At 45.9% G+C, this 14,353-nt stretch overlaps 1 protein-coding gene across 2 annotated transcripts in view; it reads right to left on the minus strand.

Annotated features, from left to right (window-relative positions):
• Positions 1 to 1,703: 1,703 nt before the first annotated feature.
• The window catches only part of LOC129563100 (disks large-associated protein 4), a 63,868-nt gene continuing 51,218 nt past the window's right edge, over positions 1,704 to 14,353 (minus strand). For both annotated transcript variants that reach the window (XM_088843816.1, XM_088843815.1), the window contains exons 5-7: positions 5,263 to 5,354; positions 4,382 to 4,537; positions 1,704 to 3,533 (exon numbers count right to left, since the gene is read on the minus strand). In XM_088843816.1, coding sequence (XP_088699942.1) covers positions 3,315 to 3,533; positions 4,382 to 4,537; positions 5,263 to 5,354 — 467 coding nt within the window. In that variant the 3' untranslated portion in view covers positions 1,704 to 3,314. The remainder of the gene's footprint in view (positions 3,534 to 4,381; positions 4,538 to 5,262; positions 5,355 to 14,353) is intronic.

A 14,353-nucleotide genomic window follows, 5' to 3' on the forward strand; every position in this document is an offset into this window, starting at 1 on the left:
TGTGTGGGAAGGAGTGTCCTTATTCTTAGGCGTCCCCTGGTGTGTTTGGGGTGAACCAGCATGGTGGGCTGCCGTCTATGGGGTCGCAAAGAGTTGGACACGACTGAAGCAACGTAGCAGCAGCAGCAGCAGCATGGTGTGTGCAGCTTATGTTTAAATGCTTGAGGTGAGGGAGATGTTTGTTTGCAAATCTTGCAAATGTTTTGTTTGCAAAATCTTGCCAGTTGGTGATTCTGGGTAAAGACATGAAACTCCCCTTTCAGTCTGGGGAGGCAGGCCTCTCCTCTGGTGCGGAAGGAGGGCTGGGGGCAGGGGCCCAGATTCAGCAGTCAGGTGTGCTCCTCCCCCACCCCAACTTATGCTCTGATACGGGCTGTGCAGGGCTCTCCCTGGGCTCACCCACAATGCCTCGCTCCTGCTGCAGCAGGAACACTCAGGCTCTGAAGGGGTGAGGGTCCTCCCCGTGCCCCGAGGCTGGGCTGGCGTAAAGCTCGGCTGCTGGTTGGTCAAAGCCAGTGGGACCAGCTCCTACATTCCTCCAGGCTTCTGAGCATCCAGCTCAGCGCCAGGCCACCTGAAACTTGTTCACTTACCCTCGCGTCACTCTCGGCCATGTCTCAGCGTGGGGCTAGGTCCAGGCAGCCCCAGGAGTTAATCTGAGCCACCCGTGGTCGCTGGATGCTCAGCACTGCTACCAGGATCTAGACGCAAGGGCAGCCTGCTCCTGGGGGAGGGGGTCTGGCCCAGGGGCTTCAGATGAGCTCGCAGACGGCCCCGCTAGGGGGGGCAGGGCAGCCCGGACAAAGTTCCTAGGAAGGTAGTTCCCTTGGGCCTGAGGTCAACCAGCACCTCAGCTGGGTTGGGCCAAGGGAGGAGACCAGGTGTCTGCAGCTCAGTTGGGCCCAAGAACTTTCTTTTTTAAAAATGTTTATTGGAAGTAGAGTTGATTTACAGTGTTGTATTTCCAATGGTGCAGGAACTTTCTAAAACACATGTTCTTCCCTCCAGACAGCATCACTTCTGTTCCTGAATGCTCTTTCCCACGGTCTCCCCCACACCCCATTCCCCACATCGGCCCCCGAAGCCGGTGAGCACCCCTGTCCCTCGCCCTGACCAGAGGCTGCTGCCCAGGCCAGCCTGGGTGGTGCCGTCAGGGTTCCCACGGCCTCACCACGCCACAGCGCCTTCTCTACCGCCTGCCGTGTGCTGGAGCTCACCTGGGACACACTCCATGTCTCCCCCACTGGAGTGTGAGCTCTGCAAGTGATCTGCCGGGCCCTGGGCCAGGCAGGGTGGGTGCTCAGGAAGCGCATCCAGGGCGTCTAACTGGAGACAGCTGTCAGGGGTACCGAGTGCCCTGTCCTGGGTTAAGTGCATGCAGGGCAGGGGTCTGGAGCGGGCACCAGCTGTCAGCGAGGGTGGCCCAGCCTGGCTCCGGTATAGCAACTTTTTTTAAAACATTTTTTAGCCCTGTCACATGGCATGTGGGACTTTCAGTTCCCCAACTAGGAATCAAACCCATGTCCCCTCATTGGAAGTGTGGGGTCTTAACCACTGGACTATGAGGGAAGTCCCACCATATAGCAACTTACTAAGCATTTATTTCTTCAAGGAAGCTGGTCAGGCTGTCTCCTGGGGCGTCCACTCCACCCACCTCATGCCAGCCTGGCCCATCCCACTTCAATAACACCACGAGCCCTTCGTACACATTACCTCATTTATTCTCACAACATGCCTGTGAGGTAGGGAGGGGCGGGGACTGTCCCCATTTTACAGAGGAGGAAGTTGAGGCACACAGAGGTCAAGTGACTTGCCCAAGGTCACAGACGGCGGCCAAGCTGGAATGGGCCCTAGAGCAGGCCCGCAGTTCACCCAGGCCCCCTGCGGTGGGTGCTGGACAGAGGACAGCCCCAATACCATAGCCCCGGCCACTGGAGCGTGCAGCCTGGTGCACAGAGCTCGCTGCGGTCCGGCCTCACCTTCTCCCTGCCCCCTGCCCCCACTCTCCTCACCCTGAAGGCCTGGACCATTGCAGCTCAGGGCTCATGACACCCTGGGAGTGGGGCTGGGATGGCGCTGGGGAGAGAGAAGGATGATTGGGGTAAAAAAATAGAAAACCCAGAGGCTGGGCCCATGGTGGGGGGGAGGTGAGAGTCAAAAAAAAAAAAGAGGAGGGAGGGCTGCTTACACACAAGGTATATATTTTTACACACACTTGTACACACACCTAGATATAGTACATGTAAAAATATATGCTATTCACACACCCGCCTCCTGCCAGGTGCCCCGAGAGCCAGCGGTGGCGCTGGTGGGCATGGGTGAGCAGAGGGGCGTTTGTTAAATATACACTCTAAGGTCTATGTGCATATGTACACATACGTACAGACACAGCCGCCCGCCCCTCAGGTGCTGTACACAGGCTCGGCCGGGATAGACCGCCCCTGGAAAGTGGGGGCCCTCTCGAGTGGCCCCAGCAAGTCACTCTGAGTCATACATTTTTGCTGAAGGAAGGAAGGGGCTGGAGAGAAGAAAAAGGCGGGAGTCTGGAGTGTGGTAGCTGTGGTTTTTATCTCATCCCCGCCCCCTACCCCCCAAGACCTCAGCCCTCCTCCTGGTCTCAGAAAGGTGAGACCGGAGGCTGCTGCAGCACAGTGGGAGGGCCGCTTCTGCTGAGAGGAACCTGCAATCGTGTGCACGCGCGTGTGTGATTGTGTGTGAGCACTTGGTGGGGGAGGGGATGCGTGTCCATCTCTCTGTCCTCTGGCCTCAACCACACAAAGGGCTGAGAACCAGAAAGCCGATAGTCAGGATCGTGACCCCTGTGTGAGCTCTGAAGGGCAAAGAGAAACCTAAGAATGAGAACTCCGAGGTCAGAGCTGGGGTGGCCGGGAGAAGGAAGGACATGGCAGGTGCCCAAGGCTGCCCCTGGGCTGTCATCATCTTGTAAACAAGCTAGTTTAAGTTCTCATTAGACAGAACAAGTAAAAAGACCGGAGTCTGGCGGCCGGGCCGGGGAGTTGCCGAAGTCCATCCATCTAGTCCGCCGCGGCCAGCAAGAGGAGAAAAAAGTTTCCTAGTTTCATGTTTTTGTTGATTTTGTGTGTGTGTGTGTGTGTGTGTGAAGTCTCCATAACCTAAAGCTTGGAGGGACCCAAAGAAGCCAAATCGTGAGCCCTTGGATGCGTCAATTTGAAAGTTGGCTCAGGGTCTCTAGACAGAATAACCATACTAAAGGTTGAGAAAATTTTGTTCCATTTGCATTTAGTTTGTGTTTTTTTTTTTTTTAATGATTTAAAATTGTTTGCTTCCTGGTCTCAGAGCCGGGTCTGGGCCTCAGGGACGTAAATCTCGATGCTGTCCGCGCTCTCTGTGGCTGAGTTCTGCCGCACGGAAGCCGCCCGCTTGGCCGCCAGGAGTCTCTTGCGGGCCTCCTGACGCTGCTTGTCCCCAGCATCAGAGGCCTTGTCGCGGCTCACTGCCGGCTTGGATTTGGCTGGCTTCTTTGGGACCGGAGGGGGTGCTTTCTTCTCTTCCTTTAGTGAGACAGTGAGGGGGGAAGAAAAATAAAATAAAGGTGCCACCTTGTGTGTGGCGGCACTACCACCCACCATATGCTGGCAGCTGGAGTCTCCACCCCAGCTCCCCCGCATCGGGCACAAGCAACACACACTTGGAACCAGGAAGCCACAAGAAGCGATGACGGTGGGAAGAGCACAGGGCATGGGAGCAAAAAGCAAGCGTACAAATCCTAGTGTGTTCTAGGAGGAGGGGGGCGGACAGATCACCTCTTCCCACCCCTGCTTGGAACCACTGAGAGCCCGAAACTCACGCAGGAATCACACAGCCAGAGATGGGATTTAATTTCAGGGCCTCCGACTCCCAGATCACATTGCACGTGCTATTCTAGGGGATCAGAACTCATAAGGGCCACAGTCCAGTACCCAATAACCGAAGGGGTCACTGGGCACCACTGTTTACAGATGGGCCTCAGGGACGAGACCGGCCGGGGAGGCAGAATCCGGTCCAGAGCCCTGGACTCCTGGCAGCGTGGTCCTAGGAGAAGGACCATTTTTCTGTCTCTGACGTTCCAACAGCTGTGACTACACTAGAGCTCCAGGCTGAGGGCATGTGTATCCCAGGAGTCCCACTTTCCGAACATGCAGGGCAGGGAAGGCATGCTTCGGGGGCAGCCTTGGCTACACAGAGCCAGCAGCATGCTGGATGAGCGCCGAGCATGGACCCCGCAGACTGATGGACGCGAGCCCCCAGTGCAGAGACGACACACGAGAAGGGAGCCAAGCAGCACTGACCGATGTGGGCAGCGTTATTGCCGACCAGGAATTTGTCCCTGGACTTCCCCTCCGCACTGCTCCATGCTCACCTTCCTCTTCTCGGGGGTCTCCACCAGCTGCCAGCTGTTGGCCTTGAGGTGGTAGAGTTCATCAAACTTCATGCTGATGTCCTCGATGGACAGCTGGAGCAGGTCCCAGAACCCTGCCAGGTCCTGGGCCGTTGGACGTGGGTTGGCATCAGGGTTCTGTGGGACAGAGCGGGGTCAGTGGGGCCAGCAGGGCAGGGGGGCCTGTCCTGCACCCCATCCCAAGTATGGGCTCCTGCGTGGGTTCTCATGCACACGGTAACTGAAGCCTTCACTGACTCTGTCGGGCTCTGGCCTGCGTGGCCTACTGTATGGCTGGCAGGCGACTCGGCTCATTTTATAGGGAGGAGGCAGCATCACTTCCGGGTCGGTGTGAGTACAGACCCATGGGGGTTCCCTCCCATCATTCTGTCTCATCATGACTTCCTCGGTGAGTCCCCAAGGTTGGTCCTACAGACAAACAATGGCCATTGTCCCCCAGCCCTGGCTGGATGGAAAGAGGCTCCCCATGGGAAAAGCTGCCGCCCGACAGGTGAGGGTGAAGGGAGACCCACCAAGCCTAATGGTGGTTATTTCTTTAGTTCTTACCTTGACTGTCTTCTTAGATAGAGTATGTTGTAAATAAATCAGTGCTAACTGATTTTTAACTTCCATGTGGCTGTTTTTACATAGAGTTCACTTTTCTCTTTCAGAAGGAATTAAAGACCTGGAAGAACCACTCCTAGCCCTTTCCTTGCGGTGGGCACTGACACGCACCACTCATCCTTCCAGTGGCTGAGGAGGCAGGGCCTTCTCCATGTCAGGGCGGAGGTCACAGAGGCTTAGAGGCTAATCCAGCTGGGGCTCTGGGAGACCCACTGTGGAGGAAGCAGAATCACACTTACCAAGTTTTGCTCACAGAGGCCCCGGAACTGCTGGAATTTCTGCGACATCAGTAGCTGGGCACTGCCCACAGCACTGAGGACTTTCCCTAAGACTGAGAAAGAGAAGGGGGAGAAAGGCTGAGCAGAGCACAAGGGCTGCTTTCACCTCCCCTCCCCACCACCTCAGGACACTAATCATTATTCAGTGAGGGCAGCCAGTCTTCATTTTATTTACACAGTAATTAACCCACTCTAGTGAAAAATGAAGACCATACTTATAAAGTGAACCCCACCCACTAGTTGCTAAGGATATTTCATGGCAATAAATCAGAAAACTGAGTTTAAATGGAAAAAAAATTTTTCAGGAAAACAAATTACTATCATAGGCTCAACAAGGAATAGAAAATCTGATTAGACCAATAACTTTAAAAAAACTGAAGCAGGAGTTAAAAATCTCTAGAAAAAGGAACCAGGCCTATGCAGTTTTATAGGTGAGGTTTTACAAAAACCTTCAAGGAACAGATAACCCCTGTTATATGTATTCACATTCTTCCTGAGAGTAAATAAACACAGAAAATGACACAGCTAATTTCAGGAGCCCTGAGAAAAGACAGGACATGACAAGAATAGGCCACTTTCACTTGGAACGCAAAAGTCTTAAAGCAAAGGGCAGTGTTATCCATGAAGTGTTCAGCCCAGGAGTACAACAAGGTTGAAGTCTTTTAGTGTGATTTCTGGTTTTAAAGTGGCAGGGGAGACTTTCCTGGTGCTCCAGTGGTTAAGACTCCACACTTCCAATGCAGGGGGTGCAGATTCAATCCTTGGTCAGAGAGCTAAGATCCCAAGCCACAACAAGAGAGAAGCCTATGGGCTGCAACAAAGAGCCTGTGTACTGCAATGAAAGATCCCTCATGCCACAACTGGGCCTGACACAACCAAATATTTTTTTTTCTAAAGTAAAAAAATTATTTATGTTGTATGTCATCAAAATAATAAAGTAGCAGGAAGACAATACTATCTCCTAACCCCCTTAGAAATCACTGAAAAGCAAAACACAGTAAATAAATCAAAATGCACACTGTCTCCTGATAGAACTCCGGAGCATGGTATATGAGGAAGTGTCAATGTGCAGTGATAGCCACACAGGGAGAGTTCTTGTAGTTGAAGGGCTCAGGTAAAGGTGGCAGTTTTGAGTTCTTAAAAGTAGCATAATTTGAGAGGAGATTATGTTAAGCATAAGCAGTTATGCTTATGCATAACATAAGGAGTTATGTTAAGCATAACTTAACAAAATAACCCCTTGTTTGAAATAAAAAGGGGTGTGGACTGCAGCAGGAGCTTCCCTGAACCTGATTCAGCACCGGGCTGGGCTGGGGGCGACAACACTGCATGGTGACTGCCCTCTAGTGTCCTGGAGAGAAGACCAAGCTGAAGGAACGCACTGCGCCCACCACCATGCTCAGGAGTCCCTGCCAGCCTGGACACCCTCCTGCCTCCTCCCCCACAATGGTCTACTTACAACAGCTTATCTAGGAGGAATTTCACCTCAGTTAGAAATTAGTTATTACAAAAAAAAAAAAGAAATTAGTTATTACAAAGGAGCCCATGCAGGAGCTCAACACAGTGCAGGAGCAGCAAACGGCAGATAAGTGTCCCCCAGGAAGTTGTTGCCAGAGAACGGGCGAGAAGTGTGACATGCAGCCACAGATATTTAAACAGTACTTCAAAGCAGAGATTGAGGTGCTCTGAAAAGAGATTTAAGAGCATGGAAGGAGGTAAGACATGAGCTCTGGAACTACTGCGAGAGAAAAATCAGGCATCACAGAAACAAGGGCCATGATGGACACAGCACAGAGAATAAACCCTACTGGAAACCAGTAAGGATGAGGGGAACAGGAGTGGAAAAGCTCCCGGTGCAAAACCCTTATACTGCTAGATTACATCTTAAAGCTGCCAGGAATAACTGCAGGTAGTGGGTGTATGTACCTGGCTTGGTCTAAAGTAGAATGGGATAAAAGAAGTCCCTTTTGAAGAATTCCTCATCATAAGACTGTACTTAGGTACCTTATTTTTTTAAGAAATAGAAGCACCTGAAGGACTTCCCTGGTGGTTCAGTGGCCAAGACTCTGTGCTCCCAATGCAGGGGCTTGGACTTGATCCCTGGTCAGGGAGCTAGGTCCCACATGTGGCAACCCAGACCTGGTGCAGCCAAATAAAATAATACTAAAAAAAAAGAAGCAAGTAGGTATATTACAACGAAGAGACTATTTAAAAAAAGTGACTGAGAGAGCGCCAAAGGATTGATGCTTTTGAACTGTGATGTTGAAGACTCTTGAGAGTCCCTTGGACTGCAAGGTGATCCAACCAGTCAATCCTAAAGGAGATCAGTACTGAATATTCATTGCAAGGACTGATGCTGAAGCTGAAACTCCAATACTTTGGCCACCTGATGCAAAGAACCAACACACTGGAAAAGACCCTGATGCTGGAAAAGATTGACGGCGGGAGGAGAAGGGGATGAGAGGATGAGATGGTTGGATGGCATCACCAATGGACATGAGTTTGAGTAAGCTCCGGGAGTTGGTGATGGAGAGGGAAGCCTGGCGTGCTGCAGTCCATGGGGTCGCAAAGAGTTGGTCACGACTGAGCAACTGAACTGATACTGGCTGACAGACATGGAGGAGAGAGGGAAACGTAACATACATCCATCAGAGTTCTAAAAGGACAGAGAGAATGGAAGAAAAGAAATTTCTTCAGAGTGATCATGACTTAGGCTATGACTAGAAGAGCCACCCCATCTCATTTTATGCTTAGAGAACCTTGTTACTAAAATAAGACACAGATGAGAAAGGAAAACTACTAGCCAAATTATCAAGAACAAAGGCAAAATTATTAAATCAGATACTAACAAAAGTACAACAATGTACTAAAATAATATATCTCAGCTGGGTTTATTCTGGTACTGCAAGACGGATTCAATATTAGAAAATTCTAATAACTTCTGATTCTGGCTATGGAAAAGCAGTTACTCTCAGATAAACTGAACTTAAAAAAAGAAAACGCCCAAAAAACTAAGATACCCAAAACAACAAAATAGCTCTTTCAAGGCATTAAAAAATTACCAAAGCAGCCAGAATTTGAGAGGCTAAGATTTCAGTAAGAAGGGAAACTACAACCAGGTGAGTCTGCCAGTCTGTTACCCCAAGGCGCCGCCCAAGTTTATAGGCAGCAAAAAGCTGAGATCCTGAGAAGACGAAGTGGTGGCTGAGAGTCTGAGAAGCTGAGCAGAGCTTGTGGTGGTTCCACGGGGACAGGGAGACCAAAACTGGAATTCGGAGCTACAAGGCAGACAGGACTTGGGGGAAAGCACCTCAAGTTGAGCAAAACTTCCAGCTGTCTTAAGATGGGGGCAAGACAAAAATTGGAGCTCAGTGTCTGCCAAGAAGGAGGGGCTTGGATATACCCCAGGCTGTCACAAAACCCAGCTCTGAATCAGCTGAATTCTGTATTGGATTAAGTTGGTTTCACCCTACGCTATTGTCTGTAAGAAGCAAAAGTAAATCCATTCTTGAAGAATAGAAAATCATCCTTAAAAAAAAAAAAATCATCCTGAGTCGCAAGTTATTTCTGTAGTTTTCATATACAGTTTCTGGTGCTGAATAAGAATTACCAAGCGTGGGGATCCCCTGGTGGCTCAGTGGTAAAGAATCCACTGCCAATGCAGGAGACGCGGGTTCGATCCCTCATCCAGGGGGATCCCATATGCTGTGGAACAGCTACGCCTATGGGGCTCCACAACTATTGAGCCTGTGCTCCAGAGCCAGAAGCTGCAGCCACGGAAGCCTGAGCACCCTAGAACCTGTGCTCTGCAATGAGAAGCCACTGCAGTGAGAAGCCTGTGCACCACCACTAGAGAGGAGCCCCTGCAGCAACGAAGACCCAGAACAGCCAATGAGTGAATAAATAAAAAGTTAGAAAAACTACCAAACATGCCAGGAGGTAGGACTAAGTGACTGCACAGCAAAAGAGAAAAATCAGAAAAAAGTAAAAGACCTACAGGGGATACAGGTACTAGAAGTACTGGACAAGGGCTTTAAAATGACTGAGTCTGTCCAGGAAAATATATGACGTGATAGGGAATCTCAGCGAAGAACCAGAAATCTATCAAAAAGAATAAAATAATTCTAGAACTAAAAACATACTGAAATTGACTGCAGTGAAAGTGAAAGTCGCTCAGTTGTGTCCGACTCTTTGCAACCCCATGGACTATACAGTCCATGGAATTCTCCAGGCCAGAATACTGGAGTGGGTAGGCACTGCCTTCTCCAGGAGATGTTCCCAAACCAGAGATCGAACCCAGGTCGCCAGCATTGCAGGCAGATTGCATTGCACTGGATTCTTTACCAACTGAGCTATCAGGGAAGCCCACTGATTGCAATAGACAGGTTTGTAGATTAATTACAGCTAAACTATCAAATAATCCAGCAGAAAATGTCCAGATTGAGGTCCAGAGGAGGAAAAAAGGAAAATTCAGAAGAGAAAATGAAGAAATGACATGGCAGTCTAAAATGTGTAACTGGAGTCCACAAGGAGAGAAGAAATAAAATGGAGCAGAAATCTGAGGAAATGATGGCCAAGACTTTTCTGAAACTGATGAAAATTATTAAAGCTGAAGATTCAAGAAACCCCGTGACCATCAAGTTGGAAAAAACAAAGAAAACCATACCTAGGTATCCTAGTAAAAATGGATAAAACTCAAATACAAGAGAAAAATCTTAAAAGCAAAGGGAAAAATAATTATTCTTCAAAGAAGCAGCAGGAAGACTGATTTTCCAATAGAAAGTCTGGAAACAAGAACATAAAGACTTAACTTATAAATAAAAGTGCTGAAAGAAGATCAATACCTACCTAGAGTTTTATACTTAGCAAAAAATACTGTTCAAAAAAAGAGGGAAAAATACAGACATTTTAAGACACAGACCGCATGAATATAAATACCAAAGGGAGTTCTTAGGGCAGAGGAAAGTGATCCTCATAACCACAGCACAGAAACACAGGAGTGAAGTGTTACCAGAAAGAAAGAGTAATTATGTGGGTGATATTGATTGTATAAAACAAAAATAATGTCTTGGGGCAGTTAGATCATATTTATAGAACTGAAATATCTCACGGCCATAGTACATACACTTGATCAAGGTCCTTGCGTTATCTGTGAAGTGGTAAAAAAGTACTAATTTAGTCTTACAAAGTCAAGGATACAGAGTAACTGCTAAGAGAACAATAAGCTAACATGAGAAAAGTGGAAATAAATATTTGATTAAAAAGAAGACAAGAAAGAAGAAAAATCAATAAATTTACCACATTGCAGATTTAGAAAAACCATGTGATTATCTGAATAGATACACAAAATTCCATTAAATTCAACAATTTTCTTAACCAGAATAAGTGTATTTACAACAGACCTATAGTAAACATACGCAATGGTACAATGCTAAAAGCAATTCCTATTGACAAATAAGAATACAGCAGTATTTCTAGATACAAGATCATAAAAAGGCCAAGAGCATTTCATCAACCAAAGAAAAAGAATACAATAACAAAAATACTACTTACATCCTTCCAAAATTGAAATACTAATCTAACAAATCTTTAACAATAGGTAAAACTTCTATGTGGAAAATATAAAAAGAAGGACACTACAGAAGACCTACATAAATGGAGAGACATAATCATGTTCTTGGATACAAAAGATTCATTCATAAACATCAATTTTCTACCAAACTGATATACAGATTTTATATCATTCCAGTCAAAACCTCAACATAGAAGTTAAAAAGCCGAGTCTAAAATTTATACGGAAAAAGCAAAGAGCCAATGCCAAGATATTCCTGAAGAAGAACAGGTTGGAGGAATTTGTCTTTTCAATTACAGTAAGTCTCCTGCGTACGAACCTTTAAGTTGTGAACTTTCAAAGATGAGAGCACGCGTTCCATCACGCGTTCCATCAGTGTCAGATGGGAGTGAAACTGCAGCTTGCCCTCCGTCTCCTCCTGCTGGAGATCCTTCAGCTCTACTGTCTCCTACCTCCTCTCCCTCCTCCGTCAGTAACGCTTCCTGCCTGTTAATGCCAGCCTCTGTATGCTAGCTCTTGTACTGGACTGCCTTACTTTTCAAGGTACTGTATTGTAACATTAAAAATGTTTTCTTTACTTTCTGTATTTGTTTTTTATGTATTATTTGCATGAAAAGTATTATAAACCTATTACAGTACAGTACTATATAAACGATTGTGTTAGTTGGATACCAAGGCCAACTTTGTTAAACTTATGAATAAACTCGACTTACAAATGTGCTCTTGGAGTGGAACTCATTCATATATAGGGGACTTAATGTATATAAAAAATCCTAAGGAATTCCTCCCAAAACAGTGAGGTTGCAACATACGAGACTGATGTACAAAAATCAATTGTGTCTATATAGTAACAATGAGCAGCTGAAAATGGAATGAAGAAAAACTTCATTTACAATACCATCAAACAGAATAAAATATTTAGGAATAAACATGACTTGTCCACTGAAAACTGAAACAGTATTGAAAGAAAATTTTAAAAACTTAAATAAAGATAGCCTATGTTCATGATCAGAAGACTTAAAAGATGGCAACACTTGTCAAACCGAATTACAGATTTAACACAATCCCTATAAAAATAAAATCCTATCCGCCTGTTTTTTGAGGAAATTGACAATCTGATCCTGAAATTCATATGGAAGTGAAAAAATGAAGCATGAACTTCCTTTAGTGAGAAAATGAGAGCTAGCCATAAACTTCTTTTACTTGAAAAATAAAGTTGGAGGATTCACACTTCCCAATTTCAAAACTTATTTCAAAGCTACAGTCATCATGACAGCAGGTACTGGCATAAGTATACACACGTACATTAATGCAGTGGAACAGAATTGAGTCCAGAAATAAATCCTTACATCTAGTCAGCTGGTTTTTGACAAGGATACAAGACTATTCACTTGAGAAAGAAGAGTCTCGCTAATAAATGCTGGGACAACTGGGTATCCAAATGTAAACAATGAGGGCGGACCAACACCTCACACCATATACAAAAATTAACTCCAAATGGATCATAGATCTAAATGTAACTACTACAGGTATAAAACTCTTAGAAGGAAACAGGAGTAAATCTTCACAAGGCTGGATTAGCGATGGCTTTGTAGACTTGACAGCAAGTCACAAGCGACAAATGAGAAAAACCAACTGGACTCCATTAAAGTTAAACTTTTGTGTTTCAAAGAATACCTACTAGCCAAAAGTGGAAACAACTGATGAATGGATAAGCAAAAGGCAATATATCCATACAGTGGAATATTATTCAGCAATATAAAGGAGTGAAGTGCTGACACACGCTACAACATGAATAAACTTCAAAAACGTTAGGCAAAGTGAAAGAATACAGACATAAAAGAACACCTCGCATAGGATTCCATGCGTATGAAATGTTCAGAACGGGCAAGTCTATAGCAAATGAAGCAGATTCGTGTTTTAGTGCTTGTGCTCAGTTGCTAAGTCGTGTCTGACTCTTTGTGACCCCACGGCCTGCAGCCTGCCAGGCTCCTCTGTCCCCGGGATTTCCCAGGAAGAATACTGGAGTGGGTTGCCATCTCCTAGAGAGTGATGGCTGAATGGATACAAGGTTTCTTTTTGGGGTAAGGAAAACGTTTTAAAATTAGGTAGCAGTGATGGTCAGACAACTCTGTGGATTACTAAAACCTCTAAATTGTATACTTTCAAGGGGTGAATTTTATGATATATAAATTACATTTTAATACTATTCTAAAAAATTGCTCACAACCAAAAAGTAGAAGCAATTCAAATGCTCATCAGTGGAATGGATAAGCAATGATGTGTTCAGACACTGGGATGCTGCATGGCAATAGAAAGAATGAACTACACGTACACGCATTAACATGGATGAATCTCACAAACCAAAAAGGCATGCTTTAGAAGAATACAGACACCCGGCTTCTATGAATGTAAATTTTGAAAACAGGCAAAACTTAACAGTATGCTCCTTAGGGTCACACATATATGTGGTACGAGTATAAAGAAAAGGGTATAACTAACAGAATTCAGGAGGTGCTTACTGCTATGCAGAGAGAAGGCATCTATCACCAGGTTTGTAAACCAGGTGGTGAGAAAAGGAGTGTTCTAAATTCTTCTTTACTCTGTCTACTGTTCACATGTCACAATAAAAATGAAGGTTAATAAGAATGAGAGCAAAAATAAACATTTTCAGATGAATCAAACAGGGTTAATGCCAGTTCCCAGGTTCTCACTAAAGACAGCTCCAGGGACTTACCTAATGGTCCAATGGTTAAGAATCAACCTTCCAATGCAGGGGACACTGGTTTGATCCTCTGGTCAAAGAACTAAGATCCCACAAGCTGTGGGCAACTAGAGCGGCCTGCACACCGCAACTAGAGAAAAGCTGATAGGCTGCACCAAAGGGAGCCCACGCGATGCAGCCCAGACCCAGCACAGCCAAAACAAGAGAGTTCTAAAGGGTGAACTCAGCAAAGAAGATAATGACCCAGGAAGGAAGATCTGAGATAAGGAATGGAGAATAGAGAAAATGATAAACACATGGGAATTGTTATTTATAGACGCATTTAGATAATGGAAAATTATATGACAATGTGTGCGGTTTTAAATCATAAGAAAACAATTAGGTAAATTATATGTTAAGGCTTTTATGTTGTTTGGGAGAAAGATAAAAATGTTGAATAACTTACTTTTACAATTGTAAGTGTTAAAGGAACAGAAATACAGTGCATATCAGCCTCTATGGCAGATATGGCTAGTTGTCCTAGCGTTTGTTTCTCCTTCTCCCTCAGAAGTAGAACCTTTTCTTTGTTTCAAACAGCAACTTTATTCAGATGAAGTAAAACACAGGAATTTTTCAGACAAACTGGATTTTCTAGGACAAAGTGCTGTCAAATGGAAAATATGAGACATGGTATGCAAAGTTATAGAACAAGTTACATTAGCACCAGGGCTGAATAACGACTTCTGCTGTTAGTACAATGCCCTGTCTCTATAATA

Source organism: Moschus berezovskii, chromosome 15 (assembly GCF_049115385.1).
Source record: "Moschus berezovskii isolate FMDL1 chromosome 15, NW_MosBer_1.0, whole genome shotgun sequence".
Classification (NCBI taxonomy): domain Eukaryota; kingdom Metazoa; phylum Chordata; class Mammalia; order Artiodactyla; family Moschidae; genus Moschus; species Moschus berezovskii.